At 39.1% G+C, this 17570-nt stretch overlaps 1 protein-coding gene across 2 annotated transcripts in view; it reads left to right on the top strand.

The window, feature by feature from the left end:
* Window positions 1-478: 478 nt before the first annotated feature.
* CDKL2 (cyclin dependent kinase like 2) overlaps window positions 479-17570 on the top strand; it is a 50279-nt gene continuing 33187 nt past the window's right edge. Inside the window, exons 1-3 of one of the 2 annotated variants that reach the window (XM_088836391.1) lie at window positions 479-2923; window positions 5453-5651; window positions 16179-16373. In XM_088836391.1, coding sequence (XP_088692517.1) covers window positions 5484-5651; window positions 16179-16373 — 363 coding nt within the window. In that variant the 5' untranslated portion in view covers window positions 479-2923; window positions 5453-5483. The remainder of the gene's footprint in view (window positions 2924-5452; window positions 5652-16178; window positions 16374-17570) is intronic. The other variant, XM_055434917.2, reaches the window with a different exon arrangement.

The raw sequence follows: 17570 nt of genomic DNA, 5'->3' as shown, positions 1-17570 counted from the left end.
CAGTGGAATTCACCCCTAACTGCAATGGAAATTTCAGAAGATAAGCCACACATAGAGAAAAAAGGAGCCAGCTTATTGTGAGTGTCCAGTAGTCTGCCACAGATGGCTTCGTATAGGTCAGTGACTTTTGGGAAGAACTATTCCAATGAAGTGAGAAGGATGAAAGCCCAGAGAGAACAGGAAGTTAACTTTTTTCTGTAGGTTTGCTATGAATATCTTGGAGAAGGAATGGCAACCCACCCCAGTATTCTTGCCTAGAGAATCCTGTGAACAGGGGAGCCTGGTGGGCTGCTGTCTGTGGGGTCACACAGCATCGGACACAACTGAAGCGACTTAGCATGCACACATGCTATGACTATGAACAGAGGAAGTGGGTAGAGGCTAGAGGGAGAGAGGGAACATCAAGGGAGAGTTTATAAGAGTCTTGTTATCAGTGCAAACAATATGCTATTTTTAACATTTGAGGAATGGATTCTAGGTTTATACTATTATGATACAGCTGTGTTGGTGACTGACAGATCAAATATGGTGTATATTGAACTTGACCAAGTAAGTGGTGTATTGTGCTTTAGGTTTCCAAATCTATTTGTCTTAATCACTTTTAAATGTGGCAGTGAGGCACTGAATCAACTACTAGGTTGAGAACAGAATTATCTTTTCTATGACAAATGTCCGTCCTTCCGTCAAAGAACAAGAACTGCAAAATGAGTCAGTCTATTTTCTTAATAGAATGACAGAATGCATTCATAGCTGCATGAGCCATAATATACTGAAAATAACCATACTTTTTGTAGTCTGAAGATTTTATGGCCCTTCCATTCACTTGGTAACTCAGCTGAAATGATCCCAAAATCCCATGATCATTCAGTATCTCATGAGACCTAAGTGAGAGGTTCTTTTAAGTTTTCCTGCAAGAAACTGACTGAAGCACATTGTTTTGGGATATCCAGATACATAGAGAATGATTGTTGCCAAGCGTTATTTAACAGATGACTGCTAAGGTGAGAAAGAATTGGGCTGCTCAAAGCGAAAATATATAAATTTACTGAAAAAGATTTCTGGGCCAGCTATGAATTTCTTATCCTCCTGTATGTCCGTTGTTTTATTGCAATATCATTCACATACATAAAATTCACCCCTTAAGTGTACAATTCAGTTGTTTTTAGTAGATCTGCTATCCAGGACACTCTCCTAACTGGATCAAGGAATTACAGAGACCAAATACCATTATAAAATGGTTTTTATGATTTAATGTGAAAATAACTCAGAGTTTAAGGCGTCCTCATACCTTAACTCGGAGAAGGCAATGGCAAGCCACTCCAGTACTCTTGCCTAGAAAATCCCATGGACGGAGGAGCCTGATGGGCTGCAGTCCATGGAGTCGCTACAAGTCAGACATGACTGAGCGACTTCACTTTCACACATTGGAGAAGGAAATGGCAACCCACTCCAGTGTTCTTGCCTGGAGAATCCCAGGGACAGGGGGCCTGGTGGACTGCCGTCTGTGGGGTCACACAGAGTCGGACACGACTGAAGTGACTTAGCAGCATACCTTAACTTGCAGAGTATGTCCATACCTTGCAGAGGTATGGAATGAGGAAAAACCCTGTGTTTTTGTGTGACTTAAGCATCTACATGATTCTGACCTACCAGTTTTGCCTAATCATGGATTGAGTTAGTCTGTGCCTTAAACATAGCCCTCCTAACTGCACCCTGCTTGGCTGTCTGTCATATGCCAGTATTGCTCATGTCTTTTAGTTCCCCAACCGTCTTAGCCACTTTCCTGTTATTTCATCCCCGTCCTCTCTTCCCCTTTCGTTATCTCAAAAATATTTCCCTCACTTTCAGTGCCCAGGCTGTCCTCCCCAAGGTCCCTTCTAATGTCAGTTCTGTCGTCACTTACCTACCTTCACCTTGCCTCGCCTACTTATCACCTCCTATACTGTCACTCTCGTCTACTTGTCCCACACTGGCCCCACTGCCCAGACCGGAAAGGAAGCGTCGAATCGCTCTCAAGCCCGAACCTTCCCGGGTGAGGACTGCAGAGCCCACTTCCCGGCTCAACGGAGGAGCTGGAAGAACGCTTCATCACGCTATTTTCACGGTTTCCCCCTTCCATTTTCACCCAGTCCTACAAAACCACCGCCACTTTTAGCCTCTCCGTGAGCACCAGAATCGCTTGTTGCCCCCAGTCTAGAGGAGAGGGCTCCCAGCGAAGCAACGAAGGAAAGGTGCTCCCTTACTTGAGAACGTAGATGTATGCTGATACTAGCGTCTGCGCATCAGAGATTAGATCCAGAGCCGAGCCCCAGGTGAACTGGCTGGATGGGTGATGCTAAGCCAATCAGAGATCTTGACGACAGAGCTCAACCAATCAGAACACGGGCGGCTTGGCGCACTCGGGGGCGGGCCTGGGCGGGTCAGGATCCGCCCCCTTGCAGCTTGGCGGCCAACGCCTTCGCTGAGGGCAAGCCAGAGCTGGGCAGTTTCGCTGACAACGAGGACCAGGCATCTTAAGAGCTGCGGGGCGGTGCCCTCTCACCCTCGCTAATTTCCGTACAGGCTTTGGCCTTAAAAGGTGTTAGTGCCTGCTGTGGACGCATTTACACCCCGGCCGTATCTCTCTCTCGAGACTTTGTGCCTATGGTTGGGGACAGAGTGAGGTCGTTGCCTTGACGACGACAGCATGCGGCCCGCGGTCCTCCTGAGTGTGAGCTTGCGGCGGGTTGAGGCCAGTCTGCCTACCTGCCTGCCTCACCTGGGACCCGTGACTGTGTCCGCGGAGGAAATAAAGACAGCGGTGGAATTGCTAGTTGGCTAGTCAGCATCTTTTAGACCTGCGAAGAAGATGCTCTTCACCTCAATTTTGTCTCCAAGTTGAAAACCTTTGGGACTTTCCACGCGGAAAGATTTAAAAGAAACAGTAAGTACAATACTTTTTTAAAGCTTCTATTATCTCATTCTTTCACCTATAATAGATTTGTGTCTAACACAATAAAAACAGCATTATTTTTATTATCTAAATTATTGGTAGAAGAACCCTGTGCTTCTTTGGCATATGTCCAGAACTACCGCATTGCCAATTGGTCAGATTTCCTTTCAGTTTGTATCACCCTTTACATTCACAAGTAGAAGGCATGAGAAGTTATGGTTTATGAGTAACTGTTTCACGAAACAAGAAGCTTTTTCTGCCTTGATACGTTTAAGGTATTTGTGGGCAGTGCCACTTGAAAAAGCAAGTGTGTTCAATGTACCGTGACCCAATGTGCAGTTGGTTGGATAATACATTTAGATTAGTTAACTTGCAGAATGTTAGCTTGTGACATGCTTAAGGTAATTTTAATTTTCTTCACTTTTCATTTCCAAATATTGAAGACACCAATTACAAATGTTTTTTAAGAATGATTCAAGTTATAGATTCCAGCTATTTTTGTCCTTGGTATAATAAGCCTAAAGTCTAGTCCTTAATAAAATATCCTGTCTTAGTGGAAGGAAAAAAAATTAAGGAAAGGAGAGAGAATTACATTGACATTTTTTCAAACACTGACATTTTATTTTAAAATAGTTAATAGAAGTTAAATGGAAGTTAAAATGTCAAATGTATGGCAAGTTAGTGTCAGGGACAGTTAATGGGAGAACCTCCTATCAGAGCTGGTAGTAAAATAATGACATAATTGGGTTGGTGTTGACTGGGATTTATTTTTTCTCCTTTTGAAGATCAATCTTCTGATTTTCTATGTTTATCAACATATATATATGTATATTTTATTTACTCTGTCTCTTTTCAAATAAAATGTCAGTGTTTGGAAAAAATTATCAGTGTAATTCTCTCTCTCTTCTTTCCTTACTTTTTTTCCTACCACTAAGACAGCATATGTTACTAAGGACTGGACTTTAGGCTTATCATACCAAGGACAAAAATAGCTAGTGTGTATATATATATATATGTATATCCTAAATTGTCAAATGTAAACTGATGAAAATGAATACATTGGGTTTTCACAGTTTGCTGGAACAAAGAGGATATTTGTTTTGTGTTAGTTATTAGTATACCAATAGGGAAGAAAGGAAAATATCACAGTTCACAGTCTGGGTGGGTAAATTAATTTTAGATTGCCATAAGTACACAACTAATGTTATAGGTAAGAATTTGTTTCTTTCCAAGTTTTATGAGTGAGTGTTTCTATATTGTCAGGTTAAAAAATTTCAATTATGAATCATCATTTGAATATTTATTTTGTTGTTGTTTAGTAGCTAAGTCGTGTCTGACTCTTTTGTGACCCCAGGCACTGTAGCCCACCAGGTTTCTCTGTCCATGGGATTTTCTTTTTCAGGCAAGAATCTGGAGTGGGTTGCCATTTCCTTCTCCAGGAGATCTTCCCAACCCAGAGATTGAACTCCTGCACTGGCAGGCGATTCTTTATTTCTTTATTTCTCAGCCACCAGGCAAGCTGGAATATATTACCAAAAGACTTTTTTTCCTCCCAAAACTTTTAGAATCACATTGGAATTAACAGCAATACTTTTTATTTTTTGCTTCTGGAATTTAATTTCAAAAAAAGATTGTAAAAATAAATTTAACTTTGAGGTTTTAGTTTATTAGTTTTTATATTTCTTGACAATCAAAACTTATGAATTAAAACCTAACTATCCGCACTGAAAAGTTTCTTTCTGTTCCAAAATATCAAGTGGAATGGTTGCTAGTCCTTCACCAATCACTGGTAAAGTAAGACAGATTTTGTTAGGATTGCCTTTTTTCAGAAAATGTCATATAATGTGATGTAAAATAATTCTAAACACAAAATTCAAATAATCATGCTTCTAGTGATTAATCATTAAAAGGATTTTTGAAATACAGTATTCGGAACATTAACATTTAATTTTTAAAAATCTGCTTACATACTGTGTGATTGCTGTTATTTAGTGTGTTCAATGTAAGAATTTAATTACTATGGTAAGAAAAGTTAAAAAAAATAGTTTATCAGAAGTTTTTAATGTTAACTTGGTAATATTTTCCCCGACTGATTAGAAAGAATATAAAGATTGTCAATTTTGATCTTTTAAACCTGATGTAAAAAAATAAATTTTATATTCACTAAAACCAGATTCACCTTTGAGTGAAAAAGAATTGTGTTTTTCTAAGGTAGATTGTAATTATTTTGTATAATAGTTCAAGCATTGCTTTATCTGCACTAAAAATATAATGAGATTTCATTAACATGACATTCAGTTATTTAAATTTGGAGTTAATGGCTTCAGTTCCACTTGTCTTGTCTATTATGAAATGTATGTGAATATTTTGAAAACGTAGCTTAGATGGGAATAAATACACAGGGTAGCTATTAATGCAATGTCTGCTCTAATATGGAAAACAAGTGGGGAAGAATTAATTTGGGAGGGTAGAGGAATTAATGTATTCAGCATAATTAATGCCATATTTCGGTTCCCACAGAGAGAAAAATTCCTAGTGGTTTTGAATTAAAATGGAAAAATATGAGAACCTAGGATTGGTTGGAGAAGGGAGCTATGGAATGGTGATGAAGTGTAGGAATAAAGATAGTGGAAGAATTGTGGCCATCAAGAAGTTCTTAGAAAGTGATGATGATAAAATGGTTAAAAAAATTGCCATGCGAGAAATCAAGTTACTCAAGGTGAGTAAACACATATATTGAATTGAAAAAAAAAAAAAAAGTTGTTTCTTGGTCAACAGTTTTAGAAAATGCTTTTTTAATATTTGTTTTATTTCCATTAGTAGGTTTAAAGTATAGATTTTTTTCTCTTTTGGTAATAAACAGAAGGATTACATCTGAGTATTCATTTATCCATGAATGTAAACATAATTTATTATTATTTATTTATTTATTTGGATGCTCCAGGTCTTAGTTACTGCAAGCAGGCAGGATCTTTAGTTGTGGCATGTGGGATCTAGTTCCCTGACCAGGGATCCAACCCAGGTATCCAACACATTGGGAGCCCAGAGTCTTAGTCACTGGACCACCAGAGAAGCTCCAAAACAGAATTTTAAAAGTATTTGTTGCCCCTCTCTCTGACTGCCTATCTATTTACCAATAACTGTGTTGGAAGTCTTAAAGACTACCCCAAGTTTCAGTGATTAGGAGGATTCACAGCACTCAGCAAAATAGTTGTATTCTTGACTATGACTTGTTAAAGTGAAAAGATATACAGTAAAATCAGCAAAGGGAAAAGGGACATGGGGTGAATTTCACAGGAAATCTGTCGCTTTTTCCCCAGTGGATTAACACAGGATGCACTAGTTTCCTCCAGCAATGAGTTATGACACTACGTGTGATTGTCTAGTAAGGAAATTCATTAGAGACTCAGTGCCCAGTGTTTTTTTCACGTGGCTTGTCATAGAGGTACTCCCTGCTTTGCTTGCACCAAAATTCCAGACTCAGTAGAACTGCAGGTATTCAGCATACACCATATTGTTTGCACCATGAGTCACTTTATCAGTTCTAGAAATGAAGGAACACTTCTGAAATCCAAGTACCTAGGTACAAGCCAAGGGCTCACTTTGCAAACCAACTTTCTAAGGTTAAAAATCTCGGACCTGCTATGTTAACTCCCTTCCCCACCCCACCCCCATCAATCTAACTGGAAGTTTATCCATTTTATTTATCTTCAGAAAGAACCAGTTTGGCTTTGTTGGTCTTTATTGTTGTGTATTTCTTTTCTATTTCATTAATTTTTGTTCTTTAGCATTTTATACCTTCACCTATTTTTGGTGGGTTATTTTACAGTTCTTTTCCCTAATCTTTTGAGTTATATGCTTAACTTCTTTTATTTCTAGGTTTTTTTTTTTCTCATATATGCATTTAAGGCTGTCACTTTCCTTCTAAGAATAGCTTTGTATGTGTCCTAGAAATTTCGATTAGCAGTGCAAAATGTTTTCTCATTTTCCTTCATTTCCAAACGTGGAAAATTTCTAGGTTTTCCCCTTGGTTATTTAGTTGTGACATAATTGCGCTGTGATCTGAGTATGTACTATGTAAGATTCTTATTCCTTTGATAAATACCTAATATTTGTCTTTTCCATTATTTATCAATTATTCCTACATTTCTGAGCTTCCATCTGGGATCATTTTCCTTGTACTTAAATCACATCCTTTTATTTTCTTTGAAGCAGATCTGCCAGTAAGGAATGTTGTCCACTTGTGTTTGTCTTTCAAAAAAAGTCTTTACTTTCTGTTTAAGAGAATGTTTTCAGAGGATACAGAACTCTACGTTGGCAGTTAGTTACATTTGATATGTTCAAGATAGCATTACACCTTTCTGCTGGCTTTTATTTGCATTGCTTCTATTGAAAGGTCAGACATTCCTTAGGTGGTCTTTTTTTTTTTTTTCTGGATGCATTGAAGCTTTCTCTTTGACTTTCAACACTTTTACAATAATATGCCTAGGTATGGGTTTCTTTATATTTATCTTGCTTGGATTTTATGGCCCTTGCATCTACAAAATAATGTCATTTGTCACTCCTAGAAAATGCTCAGTTATTATTGTTTCATGTATTGCTATGGTCCCATTCTTTCTCTTCTCCATTTAAGATTTCAGTTTCATATATGAGACCTTCCTCATATGTATCTTATATTCTTTTGTGTTTTTCATCCTTTTGTTTTCCCTTGCTTCATTCTACAGATTTTCTTCTGACCTATCCTCCAGTTCAGTAGTTCTTTTTTAAAATTTTATTTATTTCTGACTGTGTTGGGTCTTCACTACTGCGTGGGCTTTTCTCTAGTGAGGCATGGGCTCTAGGGCACTCAGGTTTCAGTAGTTGTGGCATGTGGACTCAAAGAGTTGCAGCTCCCAGGCTCTAGAGCACAGCCTCAGCAGTTATGGTACACAGACTTATATGCTGCGAGGAATGTGGGATCTTCCTCAATCAGGGATCGAACTCCTGTCTCCTGCGTTGGTAGGCGAATCCTTTACCAATGAGCCACCAGGGAAGCCGCAGTTCAGTAGTTCTGTTTTTGCTATATCTAATCTATTGTTAAATTCACCCAGTGATTTCTTAAAGACATATTTTAATGTTCTAATTTTTTCATTCAATTTTTTTCCTGTAATTTCCATTTTGCTGCCAAACCCTCTATTTTGCTTTCTATTTAAATCACAGGCTTCTCCCACATGTTTATTTCCATTGTCTGTTTTTTCTCTTGGTTTTTGATTGAGTCTTATCTCTTGACATGCCAGTATTAATTTCTAAAAATTCTAGAGTTTCTGGATGATGTTATCTTCCCCCCTGAGAGGAGTTATGTTTGCTTAAGTGAGGCTCTTGAGGGTACCCTAAAGGTGCTTAGTGGCACAATGTTCAGAAATTTTCTAGAACTTTTCTGTTCTAGAGTTTTTCTTTGGGTTCAAATCTACTGCATCACTTTTTATGGTTTCAGGTTCCCTCAGTTTTTTGACGTTGACTTTTTATGCATAGTCGCTTATATGTGATAATTCCAATATCTGAACTCATATTCTATCTGTTTTGATTATCTTCTGATTTTTTTTTTTTACTTATAATAACATTTCTTTGCATGCCTTGGTTATCTTTACTTTTTTCTCTGTAATGTTTTTTCAAACATTACATTTGAAACATTATTTTTTTTAGGAATAATTTGATGCTAAAGTGAAGATGTTTTCTTCCCAAGATTTTTTTTCTTCTATGTTCATGGACTACTGTGCCAGATATCAATTTTCAGCTTCGAATCCCTCCTTTTTGCTCTGCTTTGTGAAACTGGAGGGGGCCTCTGCAAACAGTTTTCCTTTTGCTAGCTTGTATGATTTCAGGCATTGTCAATAGAAGCTTCCCTTCCTGGTGGGCCCTTTTTTTGGCATGAAGTGAGCAGATCATCATATGGTGGACCTGGTAGCTTGTATCAGCCTCATGCATGGCACACCTCTGGTGCACCTGCACTTTTTCCACTTGGCTGGCTGATGCCCTGTGGCAAATGTCTTCACCACTGGCAGTTTGTACATTAATATGGCAGCCATGCCTTCTCTAATGAAGTCTGAATCTCAGCTTTGGTCCGTTAGCAAGAAAAACAGAGCAATAGAGGAAGAGAGAGGGGGATGGGGGATAATATGAAACAGATGGCCTGTGTTTTAATTTAATTCAGAAGTGTATTGTTCAATCTCCACCTATTTTGAGATTTTCCAGTTATCTCTATGTTATTGATTTATAGTTTAATTCCATTTGATCTGACAGAAGGCATTGCATGATTTCTAATCGTTTCAGTTTGTTAGTGTGTTCTGTGGCCCACAGTGTGGTATATCTTGGTGCATATTCCACATGAGGTTGAGAAAAAAGTTACTTCTGTTGTTGGATGAAGTAGTCTATAGATGCCAGTTCTACCCAGTTGTTGGATTGTGTTCTTTAGTTCAACTCAGGCTTTACTGATTACCTGCCTACTTGGATCTGTTTCTGAGAATGTTGACATTTCCAACTATGATAGTAGATTCATGTATTTCTCCCTGCACTTCTCAATTTTTGCATCATATAGTTTGATTCTTTCTTGTTAGGTGCATTTTGTTGTTGTTGCTCAGACGCTAAGTTGCGTCCAATGCTTTGTGGATACGTACTGTAGCATGCCAGAATCCTCTGTCCTCCACTGTCTCCCAGGGTTTGCTCAAATTCACATCCATTGGGTTGATAATGCTGTCTAACCATCTCATCCTCTGCTGCCCCCTTCTCCTTTGCCTTCAATCTTTCCCAGCATCACGGTCTTTTCCAATGAATCAGTTTTTCCCATCAGGTTGCCAAAGTATTGGAGTTTCAGCTTCAGCATTAGTCCTTCCAATGAATATTCAGGGTTGATTTCCTTTAGGATTGACTGGTTTGATCTCCTTGCTATCCAAGGGACTCTCAAGAGTCTTCACCACCTCAGTTCAAAAGCATCAATTCTTTGGCACTCAAAATTATGGTCCAACTCTCACATACGTACATGACTATTGGAAAAACCATAGCTTTGACTAGATGGACTTTTGTTGGAAAAATGGTGTCTCTGCTTTTTAATGTTCTGTCTAGGTTTGTCATAGCTTTTCTTCCAAAGAGCAAGTGTCCTTGAGTTTCATGGCTGTTGTCACCATCTGCAGTGATTTTAGAGCCCAGGAAAGTAAAATCTGTCACTGTTTCCATTTTTTCCCCTTCTATTTGCCATGAAGTGATGGGACTGGATGCCATGATCTTAGTTTTTTGAATGTTGAGTTTCAACCAGCTTTTTCAATCTCTTCTTTCACCCTCTCAAGTTCGTCGTCACTTTCTGCCTTTAGAGTGGTGTCTGCATATCTGAGGTTATTGATATTTTTCCCAGAAATCTTGATTCCAGCTTGTGATTCATTCAGCTTGGCATTTTATGTGATGTCTCTGCATATAAGTTAAATAAGCAGGGTGACAGTATACAACCTTCTTATACTCCTTTCCCAATTTTGAACCAGTCAGTTATTCTGTGTCTGGTTTTAACTGTTGCTTCTTGACCCTAAATGATGATGCTGTGAAAGTCCTGCGCTCAATATGTAGGCAAAATTGGAAAACTCAGAAGTGGCCACAGAACTGGAAAAGTTCAGTTTTCATTCTAATCCCAAAGAAGGGCAATGCCAAAGAATGTACAAACTACTATACAATTGTGCTTATTTCACATGCTAGCAAGGTTGTGTTCGAAATCCTTCAAGCTAGGCTTTAGCAGTACATGACCTGATAACTTATAGTTTACAAGATGGTTTCAAAGAGGCAGAGGAACTAGAGATCCTATTGCCAACATTTGTTGGATCATGGAGATAGCAAGGGAATTCCAGAAAAACATCTACTTCTGCTTCATTGACTATGCTAAAGCATTTGACTCTGTGGAATACAACAAACAGTGACAAATTCTTACAGAGATGGTAGTACCAGACCACCTTACCTGTCTCCTGAGAAACCTGTAAGTGGGTCAAGAAGCAACAGTTAGTACCAAACACAGAACAACTGACTGTTTCAAAACTGGGAAAGGAGCACACAAGGCTATCTTTTGTCACGCTGCTTATTTAACTTATATGCAGAGTATATCATGTGAAATGCCAGGCTGAAATAAAAGATTGCTGGGAGAAATATCATCAACCTCAGATATGCAAGGAATACCACTCTAATGGCAGAAAGTGAAGAGGAGCTAAAATGCCGGTTGAGGAGGGTGGAAGAGGAGATTGAAAAAGCTGTTTTGAAACTCAGCATTCAAAAAATTAAGATCATGGCATCTGGTCCCATCATTTTATGGCAAATAGAAGGGGACAGAGTGGAAACAGTGACAGATTTTGTTTTCCTGAGCTCCAGAATCACTGTGGACGGTGACTGCAACCATGAAATTCACGGACATTGCTTCTTGGAAGGAAAGTATAAAAATGTTAATCACTCAGTCGTGTATGACTTTTTGCTACTCCATGGACTGTCGCCCACCAGGCTCCTCTGTACATGGAATTCTCCAGGCAACAATACTAGAGTGGGTTGCCATTCCTTTCTCCAGGGGATCTTCCCTTCCCAGGGATCGAACCTGGGTCTCCTGTGTTTACAGGAAGACTCCTTACCATATGAGGCAAACCTAGACAGCATATTAAAAGAGAAGAGACATCATTTTTCTAACAAATGTCAGTATAGTCAAAGGACCACAGCCTTGTCTAACTCAATGAAACTAAGCCATATCGTGTAGGGCCACCCAAGACAGACAGGTCATGGTGGAGAGTTCTGACAAAACATGGTCCACTGGAGAAGGGAATGGCAAACCACTTCAGTATTCTTGCCTTGAGAACCCCATGAACAGTATGAAAAGGGAAAAAGATAGGACACTGAAAGATAAACTCCTCAGGTCGGTAGGTGCCCAATATGCTACTGGAGATCAGTGGAGAAATAACTCCAGAAAGAATGAAGAGACAGAGCCAAAGCAAAAACAACACCCAGTTGTGGATATGACTGGTGATGGAAGTAAAGTTCAATGCTGTAAATAGCAATATTACATAGGAACCTGGAATGTTAGGTCCATGAATCAAGGCAAATTGAAAGTGGTCAAACAGGAGAAAGCAAGATTGAACATCGACATTTTAGAAATCAGCAAACTAAAATGGACTGGAATGGGTGAATTTAACTCAGATGACCAGTATACTATTGTGGGCAAGAATCCCTTAGAAGAAATGGAGTAGCCATCATAGTCAACAAGAGTCCAAAATGCAGTACTTGGATGCAATCTCAAAAACGACAGAATGATCTCTGTTCGTTTCCAAGGCAAACCGTTCAGTAATCACAGTAATCCAAGTCTATGCCCCGACCAGTAATGCTGAAGAAGCAGAATTTGAATGGTTCTATGAAGACCTACAAGACTTTCTAGAACTAACACACCCAAAAGATGTCCTTTTCATTATAGGGGACTGGAATGGAAAAGTAGGAAGTCAGGAAACACCTGGAGTAACAGGCAAATTTGGCCTTGGAGTACAGAATGAAGCAGGACAAAGGCTAATAGAGTTTTGCCAAGAGAACACACTCGTCATAGCAAACACCCTCTTCCAACAACACAAGAGAAGACTTTACACAAGAACATCATGAGATGGTCAATACCCAAATCAGATTGATTATATTCTTTGCAGCCAAAGATGGAGAAAGTCTATACAATCAGCAAAAACAAGACCAGGAGCTGACTGTGGCTCAGATCATGAACTCCTTATTGCCAAATTCAGACTTAAATTGAAGAAAGTAGGGAAAACCACTAGACCATTCAGATATGACCTAAATCAAATCCCTTATGATTATACAGTAGAAGTGACAAATAGATTCAAGGGATTAGATCTGATAGAGTGCCTAAAGAACTATGCACAGAGGTTCATGACACTGTACAGGAGGCAGTGATCAAGACAATCCCCAAGAAAAAGAAAGGCAAAAAGGCAAAATGGCAGTCTGAGGAGGCCTTACAAATAGCTGTGAAAAGAACAGAAGCAAAACGCAAAGGGGAAAAAGAAAGATATACCCATCTGAATGCAGAGTTCAAAAAAATAGCAAGGAGAGATAAGAAAGCCTTCCTCAGTGATCAATGCAAAGAAACAGAGGAAAATAGAATGGGAAAGACTAGAGATCTCTTCAAGCAAATTAAAGATGCCAAGGGAACATTTCATGGAAAGATGGGCACAATAAAGGACAGAAATAGTATTGATATAACAGAAGCAGAAGTTATTAAGAAGAGGTGGCAAGAATACACAGAAGAACTATACAAAAAAGATCTTCATGACCCAGATAATCACGATGGTGTTATTACTCACCTAGAGCCAGACATCCTGGAATGTGAAGTCAAGTGGGCCTTAGGAAGCATCACTACGTCACTACGAGCAAAGCTAGTGGAGATGATGGAATTCCAGTTGAACTATTTCAAGTCCTAAAAGATGATGCTGTGAAAGTGCTACACTCAATTTGCCAGCAAATTTGGAATACTCAGCAGTGGCCACAGGACTGGAAAAGGTCAGTTTTCAATTCTAATCCCAAAGAAAGGCAGTGCCCAAGAATGGTCAAACTACCACACAATTGCACTCATCTCACATGCTAGTAAAGTCATGCTCAAAATTCTCCAAGCCAGGCTTCAACAGTATGTGAACCGTGAACTTCCAGGTGTTCAAGCTGGATTTAGAAAAGGCAGAGGAACCATAGATCAAATTGCCAACATCTGCTGGATTATCGAAAAAGCAAGAGAGTTCCAGAAAAACATCTATTTCTGCTTTATCTATTATGCCAAAGCCTTTGACTGTGTGGACCACACCAAACTGTGGGAAATTCTGAAAGAGATGGGAATACCAGACCACCTGACCTGCATCCTGAGAAATCTGTATTCAGGTCAAAAAACAACAGTTAGAACTGGACTTGGAACAACAGACTGGTTCCAAATCAGGAAAGGAGTACGTCAAGGCTGTATATTGTCACCCTGCTTATTTAACTTATATGCAGAGTACATCATGAGAAATACCAGGCTGGAAGAAGCACAAGCTGGAATCAAGATTGCTGGGAGAAATATCAATAACCTCAGATATGCAGATGACACCACCCTTATGGTAGAAAGTGAAGAAGAACTAAAGAGCCTCTTGAAAGAGGAGAGTGAAAAAGTTGGCTTAAAACTCAACATTCAGAAAACTAAGGTCGTGGCATCTGGTCCCATCACTTCATGGGAAATAGATGGGGAAACAATGGAAACAGTGAGAGACTTTATTTTTTGGGCTTCAAAATCACTGCAGATGGTGACTGCCGCCATGAAATTAAAACACACTTGCTCCTTGGATGAAAAGTTATGACCAACCTAGATACCATATTAAAAAGCAGAGACATTACTTTGCCTGTATAGGTCCATCTAGTCAGAGCTATGGTTTTCCAGTAGTTATGTATGGATGTGAGAGTTGGACTGTAAAGAAAGCTGAGCACCGAAAAATTGATGCTTTTGAATTGTGGTGTTGGAGAAGACTCTTGAGAGTCCCTTGGACTGCAGGGAGATCCAACCAGTCCATCCTAAAGGAAATCAGTCCTAAATATTCATTGGAAGGACTGATGCTAAAGCTGAAGTTCCCATACTTTGGCCACCTGATACGAAGAGCCGACTCATTTGAAAAGACCCTAATGCTGAGAAAGATTGAAGGCAGGAGGATAAGGGAATGATGAGGATGAGATGGTTGGATGGCATCACCGTCTCAATGTACATGTGTTTGAGTAAACTCTGGGAATGTTGATGGACAAGGAGGCCTGGCGTGCTGCAGTCCATGCAGTCACAAAGAGTCAGACACGACTGATATGAACTGATGTTTTTTCCAGTAGTAATGCATGGATTGAGAGCTGGATCATACAGAATGCCGAGTGCCGAAGAATTGATGCTTTCTAACTGTGGTCCTGGAGAGGACTCTTGAGAGTCCCCTTGACTACAAGGATATCAAACCAATCAATTATAAAGGAAATCAACCCTAAATATTCATTGGAAGGACTCATGCTGAAGCTGAAGCTCCAATACTTTGGCCACATGATGAAAACTGACTCATTGGAAAAAACCCTGATGGTGGGAAAGATTGAGGGCAGTAGGAGTAGGGGGCAACAGAGGTTGAGATGGTTGAATAGGATCATTGGCTCAACGGACATTAGTTTGAGCAAAATCCGGGAAATAGTGGCGGTCAGAGGAGCATGATCTGCTACAGTCTATGGGATTACAGAGTTGGATACTACTCAGTGACTAAACAACAACAAATAGTTGGTTTAAAATGTTCTGTTAGTTTCTGGTGTACAGCAAAGTGAATCATTTATACATATATATACAATCATTTTTTAAAAATATTATTTTCCAATATTACATTACAGAGTGTCCTTCTCTTTTCTTATTGTATCTCTGAATAGATTCTGAATTTGTTCCTTTTTGATTGTTTCTTATCTTGTGACAAAGTGAGACCCTTCTGGACCAGCTATCTGAAGGAGGTTCATTTTCAGGAGAAGCCGTGGTCTTGTTCCAGGCTAGCAGGAATCCACCCTGGTTCACAGTGATATTCCTAACAACAGAAGTCCGAGTGTGGGATTCATTTACGTTCTCCTTAATTTCTCTGAAACTTGTAATTGCAGGTTTGTTCACAATGAATTGTTCTGCCTTCCATTTGGTTTCACTGACAGACTGCTTCCAACAAATAGTTTCTATGGGATTGTTCACCCCTCCCCTCTTGTTTTCTGGTGCCATTCAGTTCTTAGGACGCTTTTACTGATAGTCTGTGAACCCTGTTCTCATTATATCAAAGAAGGATTTTTTTGTTTTGTTTTTCTTCTCAGGGTATGTCATCAGCTTTGGAAAACTCTGCTCTGCCAGCTTTGTAACCACAGATGATCTTATGGTATCTTCCTAGACTCCTGTTTGACTTTGATGGTGCCACCTCATTTGTTGGGGGTGGGGTCCTAGATCCTTCTTAATTTCATCAAAGACGAAGCTACCCTTCTTTTTCTCATTGGCTTTATTGTGTTCTCTGAGAAGCGAATGGAGCAGTAAGGTCTTTTAACATATTTTAAAAGCCAGGATATAGTTTCACAATTTATACTGTTTATACATTTTATTTAGGTGTTTTTCTTGTGCTGAGATCTATTTTAGACTGTGACTATTACTAATAATTTGGTCCTCTAAAAAATTATTTTTAACTCTCTCTTTTTTTTTTTTTGATAGCAACTAAGGCATGAAAATCTGGTGAATTTGTTGGAAGTGTGTAAGAAAAAAAAGCGATGGTACCTAGTCTTTGAATTTGTTGACCATACGGTTCTTGATGACTTGGAGCTCTCTCCAAATGGACTAGACTACCAACTAGTTCAAAAGTATTTGTTTCAGGTTATCAATGGGATTGGATTTTGTCACAGTCACAATGTAAGTATTCAGTTTAAATAATTATTTATAAAGTTGAAAAGTTGGGAGAATATACAGTGAACACCCATATACCTATTGCTGGATTCTATACTTGCTAACATTTTGTTATATTTGTTTTATGAAATATTTACTCACCTTTTCTTCCATTTGTCTACTTATTAATCTGCCTGATTTATTTATGCATTATTTGAAAGTAAGTTACAGACATCAGTTTACTTCAGCTCTACATACTTGAGCCATGCATGTTATTAACTAGCCATTACTGTGGCTATCTAGGATATAATAGAAGTTAGTATCTATGCTACTAACTTTCAGTTCAGTTCAGTTCAGTCACTCAGTCGTGTCCGACTCTCCGCGACCCCATGAATCACAGCACGCCAGGCCTCCCTGTCCATCACCAACTCCTGGAGTACACTCAAACCCATGTCCACAGAGTCGGTGATGCCATCCAGCCATCTCATTCTCCGTCGTCCCCTTCTCCTCCCACCCCCAACCTTTCCCAGCATCAGCCTATGCAAAATGCTCAGCAGTGCCAGTTTCTGGTCCTCTGAGAGTTTACAATAAATATATTTTCAAAATTTTCAAAATAAAATTTACTTGTATTAGAGAATTAGACCTAATAATTTGTTTTGCCTAGGTCTAGAATTTGTACTATTGTTTCCCAGTGTCCTGTTTTCTCTTTCCATAGTCTCTCTTTTATAACCAACTGACCTTTTTTACACTTATAATTTTTACAAATGTAAAAATTTATATTTTTTGCCTCTTTACATTTATAATTGCTTGATGTATGCCTCCACTTGGGTGCTCAGAAATCCACCTAAAAACACGTATTGCTGAAACAAAACTGCTAATTATTCTTAACCAAAATTAACCTTCTCTAGGCTTTTCTATTTTTGTTAATGGACCCACCATTCTTTTAGATTTCCAGGTTTTAGGAAAGTATCTGAGATTACATCCTAAATTCTGTTGATTTAGAATATATCTACACTCCACCTCTTCCTTTCCATTCCTTTGAGCACCAGACTATCGTTTGCCCTTTGTTTTTGCTGTTGTTCAGTTGCTAAGTCACGTCCAAGTCTTTGAAACCCCACAGGCTTCCCTGTCCTTCACTATCCTGGAATTTGCTCTGACTCATGTCCTTTGAGTTGGTGATGCCATCCAACCATGTCATCCTCTGTCGTCCCCTTCTCCTCACGC

Source organism: Moschus berezovskii, chromosome 5 (genome assembly GCF_049115385.1).
Source record: "Moschus berezovskii isolate FMDL1 chromosome 5, NW_MosBer_1.0, whole genome shotgun sequence".
Classification (NCBI taxonomy): domain Eukaryota; kingdom Metazoa; phylum Chordata; class Mammalia; order Artiodactyla; family Moschidae; genus Moschus; species Moschus berezovskii.
This window is presented reverse-complemented; position numbering and strand designations above follow the sequence as displayed.